Genomic DNA, 16,340 nt, shown 5'->3' with positions numbered 1-16,340 from the left:
CTGGGCTTGAACTACACCATCGAGGAATAGGGTTGATGACCACTGGGTTAAAGCATGCATAGCATTGCATCTAATATCATTGCACTTCATAGTTGTTAATAGTGGTTTGTTTGTTACATCAATTAAACTGGCTAGACTGAAAGTATTCAGACCCAACATTTTGTTACGTTACAGCCTTATTCTAAAATTGGTTAAAAAAAAAAAAACATTTTCCCTCAATCTACACACAATACCCCATAATGACAAAGCAAAAACAGGTTTTTTGATTTTTTTTGCTCATTTATAAAAAAAAATGTATATATAAAGTAACACATTTACGTAAGTTTTCAGACCCTTTACTCAATACTTGAAGCACCTTTTGCAGCGATTACAGCCACGAGTCTTCTTGGGTATGACGCTACAAGCCTGGCACACCTGTATTTGGGGAGTTTCTCCCATTCTTCTCTGCAGATCCTCTCAAGCTCTGTCAGGTTGGATGGAGAGCGTCGCTGCACAGCTATTTTCAGGTCTATCCAGGGATGTTTGATCGGGTTCATGTCCGGGCTCTGGCTGGGCCACTCAAGGACATTGAGACTTGTCCCGAAGCCACTCCTGCATTGTCTTGGCTGTGTGCTTAGGGTCGTTGGCCTGTTGGAAGGTGAACCTTCACCCCAGTCAGGTCCTGAGTGCCCTGGAGCAGGTTTTCATGAAGGATCTCTCTGTTCTATCATGACAGCCTGCAAACTCCAAGCAGGCTGTCATGTGCATTTTACTGAGGAGTGGCTTCCGTTTGGCCACTACCATAAAGGCCTGATTGGTGGAGTGCTGCAGAGATTGTTGTCCTTCTGGAAGGTTCTCCCATCTCCACAGAGGAACTCTGGGTCTCTCTCAGAGTGACCATTGGATTCTTGGTCACCTCCCTTACCAAGGCCCTTCTCCCCCGAATTGCTCAGTTTGGCCGGGTGGCCAGTTTAGGAAGAGTCTTGGTGGTTTCAAACTTCTTCCATTTAAGAATGATGGAGGCCGATGTGTTCTTGGACCTTCAATACTGCAGAAATGTTTTGGTACCTTTCCACAGATCTGTGCATAGACACAGTCCTGTCTCTGAGCTCTACATACAATTCCTTCAACCTCATGGCTTGGTTTTTGCTCTAACATGCCCTGTCAACTGTGGGACCTTTATATAGACAGGTGTGTCTCTTTCCAAATCATGTCCAATCAATTGAATTACCACTGGTGGACTCCAATCAAGTTGGAGAAACATCTAAAGGATGATCAATGGAAACAGGATGCACCTGAGCTCAATTTAGTCTCATACCAAAGGGTCTGAATGCTTATGTAAATAAGGTATTTCTGTTTTTTATTTTTAGTACATTTGCAAAAATTTCAAGAACTTTGTCAGTACAAAAAAAAAAAAATGCATGAAATGAAATGTATGCATTCACTACTGTAAATCGCTCTGGATTAGAGCGTCTGCTAAATGACTAAAATGTAAATGTAATTATGGGGTATTGTGTGTAGATTTAGGATTTTTTTTATTTAATCCATTTTAGAATAAGGCTGTAACGTAACACAGTTGAAGGGGTCTTTTCGAATGTACTGTATGTGACTCATATTCAAAGTAACGTCCCCTGTGAAGGTAGTAATGTCTGTTTTTCAGTTTCGTGTGAAAGTGGAGAAGAACCCAGAGCTAGGGTTCAGTATATCAGGAGGAGTAGGAGGACGGGGAAACCCCTTTCGTCCGGACGATAATGTATGTTCACTCATCAGCCCTCTTTTTCCCATAGCAATATAGTGTTGTCTACTTTTCCAGCCTACTGCATGTGACATGTAATCTAAGCACTTACACAATTGAGTCCTCTAAGTTAAGCATTGCAATATGTTAGTAGTTCACTGTATAGCAACTCAGCTTGTTACTGCATTTGTACGGATTTTGCAACAGTCAGTCAGTAAATAATGTCACTAGTGTTAACCAGATGGGTGTGATTCATCTCTCTCTTCTCTCTCTCAGGGCATCTTTGTGACAAGGGTCCAGCCTGAGGGACCTGCCTCCAAGATACTCCAGCCTGGAGACAAGATCCTCCAGGTGAACCCCATAATACCATTCCCTCTATATCCCCATCACTATATATCGATACTGTATCAATTATTTGCTGAACATGTTTACCTACTACAAAATACCATACAGATCAGAGCCAAAGTTGCCATCTTGGTGTTGAGCTATATCTCTCCTTGTTTCCCCCCAGGCAAACGGATATAGCTTTGTGAACGTTGACCATGGGAATGCCGTGGCCCTGCTGAAGACATTTCCCACCACTGTGGATATGATCATCGTCCGAGAGTTGGCGGCGTAGAGAGAGACAGACGGGACTGTGGAGCGACGACCTCCAATCCTTATTGTTTTTATATACAGATGAGCCTGGTCTATAAATAGAAGAACTGAACTGCTTTATGGGGAAGAGAACCTTCTAGAGCTTTTGGGATAATGGGGGCCGAACCACTGCATCAAGTGGACTTAGTGAGGGAGGAGAGGGACCTGGGGAGGGGGAGCAAACATCTGGAAGCATGCGTAGTCGACTTGGTCGTCTTAAAGAAGAAGTCACTGTGGGATAGCCGGTTATTTTTTACACAGAGGACGCTGCAGAGATGGCGTGTGCTCCAACGACACAGAGATCAACAACAACAAAAAGTGCTTTCTGTATCGTTAGACTTGTTTTAAGAAAATAATTTACCCATTAGAGTTGTAGTTGCTGTAGTTGAGCATTAACTGTAGTTGACCACTAGAGGGCAGGGCTCCCTCTGTCTCTCTCTCTGCCCTCCTTTTTAAATCATGTATTTTTGTTTTTAATTTAATAGATGCCAAGACCACTTATTTGACCTAGGCGACATTTGATCTGGGGGACAATGTTATGTGCTTTCTTGTGGAGATGAATGTAGTGCTGGGTTGCGCTTTCAGAACGATGTTTAAGAATTCCCCCCGCCCCCTTGCAATTGTGACAATTTTTGACCGGGTCCTGTACATGGTGGACAGTTGAGAAGGACAATTAATTTGCTTCTGCCTCCATAAAGCCAGTGAGCCACACACTGCATACATCCATTATATACTGTCCGCAGTCTAGGAACAGTTATAGTAGCCTCCGTGGAACCACTGACTTGGAATATCCCTCACCTGAGAAGACCTGCCTGTGCCGTCACTGAACTCCTGACAGACGAGGACACTCACTCCATCACTGCATCAACTACTCTGTTTGCTGACTACTTGGATGCTGTAAAACACTCTTCGTATGTGAAATGGAATTGGGACTGGGATATGGAACAGATCATGATATTTCTTTGTGGGGAAATGGACTAGGAGTAACAATAGAGGAATGTCTTTGCTTGGCCTTAATTAGCCTAGCCAGGATGTGATGTGAGATGGTGGGTCAGGAGGCAGAGTGGTAATGTCAGGTCACCAAAACTTGTGTTGAGACCATGGTCAGGTGTTGGGGAGGTGCTGGTGGGAGTAATGCCCTATTCCCCAAAGTGCGCTACGTACTAGTGGTGCACTATATACAAAGGATATAGGGTGTGATTTGAGATGCAGCCTGTGTCAGACTCCGAGCAGGTTTAGGCCTGGTCTCTGGGCCCCATCCACTCAGACTCCGAGCAGGTTTAGGCCTGGTCTCTGGGCCCCTTCCACTCAGACTCAGAGCAGGTTTAGGCCTGGTCTCTGGGCCCCTTCCACTCAGACTCCGAGCAGGTTTAGGCCTGGTCTCTGGGCCCCTTCCACTCAGACTCCGAGCAGGTTTAGGCCTGGTCTCTGGGCCCCTTCCACTCAGACTCCGAGCAGGTTTAGGCCTGGTCTCTGGGCCCCTTCCACTCAGACTCCGAGCAGGTTTAGGCCTGGTCTCTGGGCCCCTTCCACTCATGTTGGTAAGATTCTAAAGGGCTTCTCCCTCAACTCAGCCATTGGTGACTAGAAAACTCACAAAACGGTTTGAGATTAAAAAGGGGTTTATGTCTGTAACATATTTTTGTTTAAGTGGGGGAAAACAACCATAGTTTGCCTTTTGTGTATAAAAATCATATTTTTTAGACATCAATCTAGGCTTTTCACTCTCTTTTTGTGTTGGGATAGTGTTGTTTCATGCATGGACTCTTTGCTCTACGCTGGGGGGGACTGAGCTGTTAAGTGCCATAGACCTTGAACTGTTTGAACAAGGGGGTGGAGGGAGTGACTACCCTGAGACCCAAGCAATATTCACATATTTCTCTTCACAACAAACTAAACGCTCTCTTCTTGAGTACACCCCATGTGACTCGACACAATGGTTTAATAGCAATAGTCAGCGGCTTTATTTTCATTCAGAAAGACATCCGATTGCATTTTTTTTAAACCTATAAAAGAAAAAACGCAAGAAGAAACCCTTTTAGTGATCGCTGATTGTTATACGGGATTTTATATTGTAAAGAATCTTTTCTAATGAAAAACATGTGAAGTTACATTTTTAGCGAAGAAAGTAAAATGTAGAAGTCTGCATTGTATAATAGTGAATGCTCTTGCGTCACTCAGCCCTAGGCTTTCTGCTCGGAAAACTGTTCAAACCAACTGGTTACGTGTATCTGTGCAAACATTAATAACTTTTACCCCAGTGTAAAAGAAACTCAATCCGAGCTGCAAAGTTTAATTGAATAGTGTCAAGTTATAAAAATGCATTTAAAAGCTTTTACGCTATGTCCACTCAACAGTCTATAGATGTATGTGTTGTTTGCATGAATTCACCTAATGAATTGTCTATTTTGAAATTGAATCCATGAAAACCTTTAGAAATATTTCCTATAGAAAGCAAACGATCCAATTCAAAGATCTCTACAAGTTATGACCCCACTGAACCTTTTTTTGTAAATCGATTGTAATGCAAACACTGAATTGTGACAGAGCGTATATAAAGTACTTATCAGAGATTGATCATTGTTTTTTTCCCCCCACACATTTAATGGTATTGTCGTTATCCAAATCCTTCACAAATTTCAAATGGTATGCATGTAATTCATTGTTACTTTATGCATACAGCTAAAGATTATACTCATGGTACTGTCGACTTGTGACTCGACTAGAAAACATTGTCAATGATGTTTGCTCCCCTTTTTTCCATTTTGAATTCTAACTGAATATTGCCCCCAAAATGAAACTGTCCCGTGTTTTTTTATTTTTTGTTTTTTTTAGCAACTGCAGACCCAGTGACTCGCTCATAACTGCAGATATTTGTCATTGGTCAATGTCAGCCTAGAGAGGTAACATATTGACTTGTTAAGGTTTCTCTCCTGCATTTCCCCCTCGCAAGATTACTGTTTGTACACCATGTTTTAAATTAGAACATTGTAATTATGCTTTTGTGCTATTTTGTTGTGGGCACTGTGTTATTTGACTTTCTATCTGGGAATAGGAACAATCTAATGAGATTTCTTGGGTCAATGTCATATTTAGACCCAAACAGGGGGTCACCTGTTTGCCATATCTAAGATAAACTGGTCTTCTCTTCATTCTCCCACCTTGTTTTTATTTATTTAGCTCAGTCTCCTGTGACTTTTTAGACATTACTAATCAAAATGTAAATACTTTTTAAAAAGTTAAGAAATCAATTAATCATGGCATTAGTCACTCTGAGTTTGTAAAACCAGCAATAAATTGCAATGCAGACACAACCCGTTTAATGTATAGCTATTTCAAAGGTTTCTCTGGAAACGGCTACAGTGAGATGATTGATATGCATTCATTCAACATTCCAGATTTTGTATATAACAATACTGTTTCTGAGTTAACCTGTGGAATATAAGAAATAAACTAATGCTCTTTACAATTGTTTCCTTCATTGAATGACGTTCTTTCCTTTTTTCCCCCCAAAGGCTTGAATGTGGCAATTCCCCATGCCAGACTGTGACCGTAATATGTTGAAGATAGTTGTAAGAAATGCTTCTTAATACAATACAGCCATGTATTAGGATTAAGAATATATATATTTGGACTAGATAATGCTAAACAAGGTTGGAATTCTGTTTATATAAATTGATCAGAAGACAAGTAGTTAATTTGACACCAAAGGTAAACAAATCAGTTGAAATTGCTCTGTGGATGTAATAGACTTCAGAATTGCATTGGGGGCGTACTTATACAAAGTACAGCATTACCTATGTATCTTGGGTCCATGAAATGGGGTACCAGCCTACTACGTGACACCCACTGAACACATTTGTGGAAACTCTTCACAGTTATTAGCGTCTTAGCTCTGATTGCTGGACTTTTAACTGTGGGAAATCAGCTCCATCTAGTCAGCCTATTGTACGTATTGAACATTCATATTGCAATGTACAGCCTTACCCCATTTCATGGACTCAAGACCCGTAGGTATCAGCCTACTCTGTGACACCAACAGAACGTAACCCTCCCTGAAATCTGATTTGCCCCCCCTTAATTTTGACCAAGACTCCTCAATCTCACCGGAGAAAGCATCCGAGCGAGCGAAACAGCGCCCCTCTGTTTTAGAATGTGTAGCCCATGTATCTGATGCCATCATTCTTTTTGGCCAGACAACATCAGACACATGGGCTACAGATACTAAAGCAGAGGGGTGCTGTTTGTCTCACTTGGATGCTTTCTCTGGTGAAATAGATTTAGCCTCTTGCAAATTGAAGGAAAATTATAAAACACGGATACACACTTTAAAAAAAATACAATTCCCCCCATTTTTGGGGAAGCCTGGCTTCTCCTGGCATCCCCCATGAATACAAGCCACTTTGTAGGCTGAATGTCATTATACTTAAGGTATTTGTAATAGATGTCCCTTTCCATTGGGCTCCCGAGTGGCGCAGCAGTCTTAGGCACTGCATCTCAGTGCAAGAGGCGTCACTGCAGTCCCTGGTTCGAATCCATAGGGTGGCGCACAATTGGCCCAGCGTCGTTCGGGTTTAGGCAGTCATTGTAAATAAGAATTTGATCTTAACTGACTTGCTTCGTTAAATAAAACATTCAAATGGCGGATGCACAGTTCGGATGGTGGATTTATTTTGGAATAGACGAACGTGCGCAGGTGACCTACTTTATGAAGTTATTTGTTTACTGCTGTCATCAAGGCAACGGAATGCTACTTTGAAGAATTTCAAATATAAAATATATTTTGATTGGTTAACCTGTTTGGGATAGGGGGCAGTATTGAGAATTTTGGAAAAAATATGTGCCCATTTTTAACTGCCTCCTACACCAACTCAGAAGCTAGAATATGCATATTATTGTTCAGGTTTGGATAGAAAACACTCTGAATTTTCTAAAACTGTTTGAATGGTGTCTGTGAGTATAACAGAACTCCTATGGCAGGCAAAAACCTGACAAGGTTTCAAGCAGGAAGTACCCTGTCTGACAAGGAGTCGTGCGTCTTGCATCTTTTTATTGAAAAGTAAGGATCTTAGCTGTAACGTGACAATTCCCAGGGCTCCAATAGGCTCTCAGAACCCGCGAAAAACCTGAAGGTTTACGAGGGAGCCTCAGGCTGAAACACATTATCACCTTTTGTAAGTGGCTGCTCAGAGGACCTTTGAATGAGGCGCGTGCACGATTCGCTCCTGAGGAGAAATTTTATTCGGCTGTTTAGGCTCAATGCATATTCCCGGTCGGAATATTATCACTTATCTGCGAGATAAATGGCATAAAAATTGGTTTTAAACAGCGGTTGACATGCTTCGAAGTACGGTAATGGAATATTTAGACATTTTTGTCACGCCAATGCGCCATGCGCGACACCGCGATGAAGCATTCTGATAGTGTCTAGAACTCACGAACAAAACGTCGCTGTTTGGATATAACGATGGATTATTTGGGACCAAACCAACATTTGTTATTGAAGTAGAAGTCCTGGCAGTGTATTCTGACGAAGAACAAGCAAGGTAAGAACATTTGTCTTATAGGAAATGTGATTTTGGTGGAGGCTGACCTGGGTGGGTATCTAAATAGCTAGCCCTGTGATGCCGGGCTATGTACTTAGATTATTGCAAAATGTGCTTCATCCGAAAAGCTATTTTAAAATCGGACATATCAAGTGCATAGAGGAGTAATTTATCTATAATTCTTAAAATAATTGTTATGCTTTTTGTGAACATTTATCGTGAGTAATTTTACAAACTGTTAGTAAATTCCCCGGAAGTTTGCGGGGGTTATGCTTTTTCTGAACGTCACATGCTAATGTAAAAAGCTGTTTTTTGATATAAATATGAACTTGATTGAACAGACATGCATGTATTGTATAACACAATGTCCTAGGTGTGTCATCTGATGAAGATCATAAAAGATTAGTGCTGCATTTAGCTGTGGTTTGGTTTTATGTGACATGATATGCTAGCTTGAAAAATGGGTGTATGATTATTTCTGGCTGGGCACTCTGCTGACATAATCTAATGTTTTGCTTTCGTTGTAAAGCCTTTTTGAAATCGGACAGTGGGGTTAGATTAACGAGATTCTTGTCTTTAAATAGCTGTAAAATAGTCATATGTTTGAGAAATTGAAGTAATAGTATTTCTAACGATTCAAAAATCGCGCCACTGGATTTCAGTGGCTGTTACGTAGGTGGGACGAGTTCGTCCCTGGGAATTGTCACGTTACAGCTAAGATCCTTACTTTTCAATAAACAGATGCAAGACGCACGACTCCTTGTCAGACAGGGTACTTCCTGCATGAAACCTTGTCAGGCTTTTGCCTGCCATAGGAGTTCTGTTATACTCACAGACACCATTCAAACAGTTTTAGAAAATTCAGAGTGTTTTCCATCCAAACCTGAACAATAATATGCATATTCTAGCTTCTGAGTTGGTGTAGAAGGCAGTTAAAAATGGGCACATATTTTTTCCAAAATTCTCAATACTGCCCCCTATCCCAAACAGGTTTTAAACCGCTGCGCCACTCGGGAGGCCCAGTGCAGCTTTTGACATCATTGATCATAGCCTGCTGCTGGAAAAACTTAGTGGTTATGGCTTTACACCCCCTGCTATAATGTGGATAAAGAGTTACTTGTCTAACAGAACACAGAGGGTGTTCTTTAATGAAAGCCTCTCAAACATAATCCAGGTAGAATCAGGAATTCCCCAGGGTCGCTGTTTAGGCCCCTTGCATTTTTCAATCTTTACTAACGACATGCCTCTGGCTTTGAATAAGGCCAGTGTGTCTATGTATGCGGATGACTCAACACTATACACATCAGCTACTACAGCGACTGAAATGACTGCAACACTTAACAAAGAGGTGCAGTTAGTTTTGGAATGGGTACCAAGGAATAAGATAGTTTTGGAAATATTTAGGACTAAGAGCATTGTATTTGGAGCAAACCATTCACTAAACCCTTGGGAAAATTGCAGTTGGCTCAGAACAAGGCAGCACGGCTGGCCCTTAAAAGTACACAGAGAGCTAACATTAATGACATGTATGTCAATCTGTCATGGCTCAAAGTGGAAGAGAAATTGACTTCATCATTACTTGTTTTTGTAAGAGGTGTTGACAAGCTGAATGTACCGAGCTGTCTGTTTAAAACACTAGCACACAAGACATGCCACCCGAGGTCTCTTCACAGTCTCCAAGTCCAGAACAGACTATGGGAGGTGCACAGTACTACATAGAGCCAAGAATACATGGAACTCTATTCCACATCAGGTAACTGATGCAAGCAGTAGAATCAGATTTAAAAAGCAGATAAAAATACACCTTATGAAACGACGGGGACTGTGAAGAGACACACAAAGGTACAGACACATGCATACGCACACATTGTGATATTGTTGTGTGGTGGTATTGAACATTTTGTGTTGTGGGTATGTGGTAGTGTAGGGATGTTATATGATGTACTGTTTTATCTTTAGCTCATTCAGTACAAACATTGTTCACTGTTTTATCTTTTGTTTTATATGGAATGTGGGTGCTTTGGTGTGTTTGGGCCCCAGAAAGAGTAGCTGTCTTGGCAGCAGCTAATGGGGATCCCTAGTAAATACAAGTACTTTGAAAATCTTAGCTAGCAGTCATCATCATGAATCAAGTCAACAATCTACTGGCAAATCCTTGTCATATGAAGAGAAATAATGAGGAGGAATTATAATCACTAGCCTGCTATTCAGTGGAGTGGGTGAGTGGTCCAAGTCTGGGTTTAAGGGTCTCTTATCCAAGCTTAAAAGGATAAACATTCAGTATTTTTTCAGAGTTCCCAGTTGTCTTGAAAGCACCCTAAATCCAGAGAATACCAGTTTGATGACAGCTGCACAACCTTCCTGTTCAAGTGAGCACAGCACAACAAGGTGAGTCCAAAAATGTCTTGTATGCTGCTGCATAAATTATGTATTATGCCAGGGAGATATGTATTCCGGAGCTAAGAAAGTAATACTAAGTGTATGTTGTGTAGTAAACTGTTAGTAGCCCATGTGCCTCACCCTAATAATTTGGTCAATTTTCCCCTCATAATTTAACCTACTGTTCTGACTTGGTAGTGCACATGTAGCTTATAGCCTGTTTTAGAGAGGTGTAGTCATCGCATTTTGTAAGAGCTTTAATTGTCAGCTTATATGCCCCCTTTATTTATCCTACTGTTCTGACTTGGTGTACAGGGAGAATACTGTAAGAATAGCCAATGTTACGTCGCTGTACATTTAAAGTGTGCTGAACAAATAGTTACTTTGACTACGTCCGTCCTAGCTCACTCATTCATGTCAAAATCGAAATTACGGATCGTCTCTTTTCTGCTCGTTGTCCCCTTATGCCATAGTTTGTACATCTCAACTGTCAGTAGAAACCACATTTGTTTAAGCAAGTCAGCCATATCAGCTATGTTTATTTTAAAGGCAGTAAATGAGGCTGAATGAACTGTTTTGCTGCCAGACAAGGCTCTGCTGATAGCCAGGTGTAGCAGTGGTAAGGTTCTGGGACTGCTGTTGGGACTCTGCTGTTGGGACAGCTTTATGTAGGCCTTAACAGTCTGTGGGCACCGCCTGTCACCGTTATAGTGCAATTAATGTATTGCTTAGTGTTGTGTAGTGGCTTTCTGGCATGCATCCCTAAAAAGTTTGGGGGGAGTTTTCCCTACCAAGATATACATGCTAAAATCGGCACTGGCTATAGAAAATAGGAATAGGCAAATTACTCTGAATGTCACTTGTGTGCTGCCCTCCTGTACGCTGCGAGACTCCGTTCTTTACTGCGTGCTGCCAGTCAAGTTACAATAGGCTAAACCATCGTCTGTCACATCACGATGTCGTCACCATCGATGATGGCTGTCAATCATCGTCGATAGACGATGCTATCGTTATATCGCCCAATCCCATCTAGCTGAATCCTTGCTAATTGATTTATAGTTATACACAGATCTTAAATGGGGTGTGGCAAGACTGATGGAATAAAAATAGGCCAGCTAAATTGTTCAGCTAAAACACTGTATAAAATGGGGACTGAAATGATGTACACACTTGGACAGTCAGTAGGATTGTCTGAGAGCTCTAAATATTGACAAAAACTCCCAGTTATTTATATGAACTGTTGGTGTGAATTATTTCCGGGGGACACAGAAGGAAAAGCAGGGATCGCTCCAGGAGTCCCAGAAGGTAAGCTAGAGCTCCCTCACCAAAGAGGTACAGTAAAACCACGTAGAACAACAGGAGAATTCAACATTACACTCAGCAACACCTAACACCACCACAAGTAAGCTCATAGAGTGTAAATCATAACTTGAGGTACACGTGTGGAACTTCAACCATGTATTGTGGTGGTCTCTGGGAAATTTGCACAGAAAATTCTTTCTTCTCGGACTACATAAATCTGGTGGTTATTAATGGTTGTGTTGTCTGTTTACAGTGGTAAGAAATACAAAAAGAAAGCGAGGTATGGCAGCATGGAAAGGAGGCAGAGGTCCACCTCCAAGATGAAGAGCAGCAGAGATTAAGAGAGGATGGAGTACAAGCACAAGCCTATGAAGGTGAGAAGACGGTATAGTGGTATAGTTACTGATTTCCAAATCCAGCCTTAATCGTAAGTGTGGTTCACTGAGTTTGTGTCTTATTGTGATCCTTCACTGTAATCTTCAGCTTTTTGTTTTATGCTTATTATCACTAAAAATTAGCATACTATCTGCACGTCACCCAGCCTGTCTCGGAACACTAACCTACTTCTCACTGACAGCGCTAAAGATCATATCTCTGTGAAACTCTGCTCTTCATCTCTAGAATTGATAACAATCTGCAGACAGGTAAACTTGGGGTTCAGCACACTTACTTTGAAACTTTTTTACATGGGGACGTGCCACTGCAAGTGTTGTTTTGTACAATGTGTGTGTAGAGTGAACAGAGTTGCGCATAGTCATACTCTAGTTTAGAGGTTTTGGGCCTCACCCATTCTTGCCTGCAATATCTGTTTGTAATCTTTAGTGTTACATTGAAGTATGAAATAACAAGAAAAAGTATGTGGCGTGCAACAGAATAGGATGTTCAAACAATTTGTTTGAGGTGAGGCAAGCTAAAGGTCAAGGTCTAAGTTTGGCAAGAGGGAAATTTCACGGCCTGGGAGGGGATTTTTTGGGGGGGTATCTCAGATTGTTCTGTCAATTCTCACATATAAACTTCATTGGGAGGAAGGATGTTTGAAAAAGTTTGTATCACAAACAATTTTGGGGAAAATCATGATGAAAGTGGCTATTTTAGACCCTTTTTAGCCAAGAGTGCTTTTAGCAATGCTGTCTCATCATCCTGTAACTCTTGACCATTTATTTACAGTTGAGGATTTTAATCACAATAGAAACATTGCTGGCACAAGACCTTTTTTTATCATGACTCCTGCTCTTTCTAATCTATTTTTATGACAAACGATTGCACAGTGTGTGACACAATTTGGTGCTTTTCTTGGCCAGGGCCCATTTCAAAAATCTCAATATGACTTCCCTGGATAAATAAATACATACAGTGCCTTCAGAAAGTATTCATACCCCTCGACTTATTCCACATTTTGTTGTGTTAGTCTGAATTCAAAATGGATTCAATAGATTTTTTTTCTTCTAACCCATCTACACACAATACCCCATAAATACAGTGAAAACATGTCTTTTTAAAATTTTTATGAGAAATATCTCATAAACATACAGTACCAGTCAAAAAAGGTTACTCATTCAAGGGTTTTGTCTTTATTTTTTACTATTTTCTACATTGTACTATGAAATAACACATATTATAGAATCATGTAGTAACCAAAAAAGTGTTAAACAAATCAAAATATATTTTAGATTAGTAGCCACCCTTTTTCTTGATGACAGCTTTGCACACTCTTGGCATTCTCTCAACCAGCTTCACATGGAATGTTTTTCCAACAGTCTAGAAGGAGTTCCCACATATGCTGAGCACTTGTTGGCTGCTTTTCCTTCACTCTACGGTCCAACTCATCCCAAACCATCTCAATTGGGTTGAGGTCAGGTGATTGTGGAGGCCAGGTCATCTGATGCAGCACTCCATCACTTTCCTTCTTGGAACCAAAAATCTCAAATTTGGACTCATCAAACCAAAGGACAGATTTCCATCGGTCTACTGTCCATTGCACGTGTTTCTTGGCCCAAGCAAGTCTCTTCTTCTTATTGGTGTCCTTTAGTAGTGGTTTCTTTGCAGCAATTCGACCATGAAGACCTGATTCACGCAGTCTCCTCTGAAAAGTTCATGTTGAGATTTGTCTGTTACTTGAACTCTGAAGCATTTATTTGGGCTGCAATCTGAGGTGCAGATAACTCTGATGAACTTATCCTTTGCAGCAGAGGTAACTCTGGGTCTTCTTTTCCTGTGGCGGTTCTCATGAGAGCCAGTTTCATCATAGCGCTCGATGGTTTTTGCAACTGTACTTGAAGTAACTTTAAGAGTTCTTGAAATGTTACGGATTGACTGACCTTCATGTCTTAAAATAATGATGGATTTCCATTTGTCTTTGCTTATTTGAGCTGTTTTTGCCACATAGGGCTATCTTCTGTATACCACCCCTAACAAACACAACACAACGGATTGGCTCAAACGCATTAAGAATGAAAGAAATTCCACAAATTAACTTTTACCAAGGCACACCTGTTAATTGAAATGCACTCCAGGTGCCTACCTCATAAAGCTGGTTGAGAGAATGCCAAGAGTGTGCAAAGCTGTCATCTTACGTTCTCCCCTCGGGTGTAGCTCGTCTGAGGAGGAGACGTAAATGCCTGGGCCTAAACACACCAGGTAACACGGATGAAATGGGAAGAAATGTGGGGTGTAATGGGCAATTAATAAATCAGACCACAACCAGAACTCAATTTTAACCCTCAGGGGATGTTTAGTAAATTATTTAAAATAAACAATAACACACCCATAAATAATCAGTAAGACACAACAACAACAAGGGAAGGTAAGAGAAGGGAATGTTTGGGATCGGGGTCCAAGTAATGAAAATAAACAAAAGGTCCCTCCTCTTCTACACACCTAAACCTTCCTAACACACTCTAAACCCTAACCCACTGTCCTACCTGGTTCCAAGAAAAATACAAGGGTGACACCCGCCCGGCTAACCTAGTGTATAAAACAATGGGTTATCTACGTGAGAATGTACACCCATGGGCAGATCTACCTTTTCCCTTCTCCAGGACCTAGGTAGGGTGGCGCGCCTCAGGAGGACAGGCTGAAACACAAACAAAGAAATTAACACAAATAATCAAACAAAAAACAAGTGTCCTCTCTCTCCCCCTCCTCCTCTCTTCTCACACAGCAAACAGATATCCTCTCTGTAATCAGCTACAGCCACGCCCACCATCGTTAGCCGCAACTTGGTACACCTGTAATGCTCAGGACAAACACACTAACAGGGGAAAATGGGGAACAAGAAAAACGTAACACGTAACATGTCATAACACTTTTTTGGTTACTACATGATTCCATGTGTGTTATTTCACAGTTTTGATGTCTTAACTATTATTCTACAATGTAGAAAATAGTTAAAATAAAGAAAAACCCTTGAATGAGTAGGTGTGTCCAAACTTTTGACTAGTACTGTAAGTATTCACACCCCTGAGTCAATACTATGTGGAAGCACCTTTTCACACCTGGATTGTGCAACATTTGCCCGTTTATTCATTTCAAAATTCTTCAACCTCTGTCAAATAGGTTGTTGATCATTGCTAGACAACCATTTCAGGTCTTGCCATCGATATTCAAATAGATTTAGGTCAAAACTGTAACTCAGCCACTCAGGAACATTTACTGTGTTCTTGGTAAGCAACTCCAGTGTGGATTTGGCCTTGTGTTTTAGGTTATTGTCCTGCTGAAAAGTTAATTCATCTCCCAGTGTCTGGTGGAAGGCAGACTGAACCAGGTTTTCCTTTAGGATTATGCCTGTGCTTAGCTCCAATCCATTTATTTTTTATCCTGAAAAACTCCCCAGTCCTTAACGATTACAAGCATACCCATTACATGCAGCCACCCCTATAATTGAATTAACCCAGATTTGTCCGTCGGACAAGCGTGATTCGTCACTCCAGAGAACGCATTTCCACTGCTCCAGAGTCCAAAGGCGGCGAGCTTTTCACCACTCCAGCCGACGTGATCTGCGGCTGCTCGGCCATGGAAACCCATGTCATGAAGCTCCCGACAAACAGTTCTTGTGCTGATGTTGCTTCCAGAGGCAGTTTGGAACTCGTGAGTGTTGCAACCGAGGAAGTAAATATATTTTTTTTTACCCCCTTTTTCTTCCCAATTTTGTGGTATCCAATTGGTAGTTATAGTCTTGTCCCATCACTGCAACTCCCCTACGGACTCGGGAGAGGCAAAGGTCAAGAGCCATGCGTCCTCCAAAACACGACCCTGCCAAGCCGCACTGCTTCTTGACACACCATTCGCTTAACCCGGCAGCCAGCCGCACCAACGTATCAGAGGAAACACCGTCCAGCTGGCGACCGAAGTCAGCTTGTAGGGACCTGGCCCGCCACAAGGAGTCGTTAGAGCGTGATGGGACAAGGAAATCCCTGCCGGCCAAACCCTCCCCTAACCCGGGTTACGCTGGGCCGTTTGTGTGCCGCCTCACGGGCCTCCCGGTCGGCTGTGACACCGCCTGGTTTCGAACCCGAGTCTGTAGTGACACCTCAAGCACCTTAGACTCAGCGGTTCTGTTCAACAGCACTTCAGCACTCGGCGGTCCCGTTCTGTGAGCTTGTGTGGCCTACCACTTTGCGGCTGAGCCGTTGTTGCTCCTAGACGTTTCCACCTCACAATAACAGCACATACAGTTGGCCCGGGGCAGCTCTAGTAGAGCAGAAATTTGACAAACTGACTTGTTGGAAAGGTGGCATCCTGTGACAGTGCCACGTTGAAAGTCA

General features: G+C 41.8%; 1 protein-coding gene across 2 annotated transcripts in view; it reads left to right on the top strand.

The window, feature by feature from the left end:
- Positions 1 to 5,819, top strand: part of LOC115203968 (erbin) — a 139,266-nt gene extending 133,447 nt beyond the window's left edge. For both annotated transcript variants that reach the window (XM_029769104.1, XM_029769103.1), the window contains 3 exons: positions 1,640 to 1,732; positions 1,991 to 2,065; positions 2,226 to 5,819. In XM_029769104.1, the coding sequence (XP_029624964.1) occupies positions 1,640 to 1,732; positions 1,991 to 2,065; positions 2,226 to 2,333 (276 nt within the window). In that variant the 3' untranslated portion in view covers positions 2,334 to 5,819. The remainder of the gene's footprint in view (positions 1 to 1,639; positions 1,733 to 1,990; positions 2,066 to 2,225) is intronic.
- Positions 5,820 to 16,340: the final 10,521 nt, after the last annotated feature.

This window comes from Salmo trutta, chromosome 12, assembly GCF_901001165.1.
Source record: "Salmo trutta chromosome 12, fSalTru1.1, whole genome shotgun sequence".
Classification (NCBI taxonomy): domain Eukaryota; kingdom Metazoa; phylum Chordata; class Actinopteri; order Salmoniformes; family Salmonidae; genus Salmo; species Salmo trutta.
This window is presented reverse-complemented; position numbering and strand designations above follow the sequence as displayed.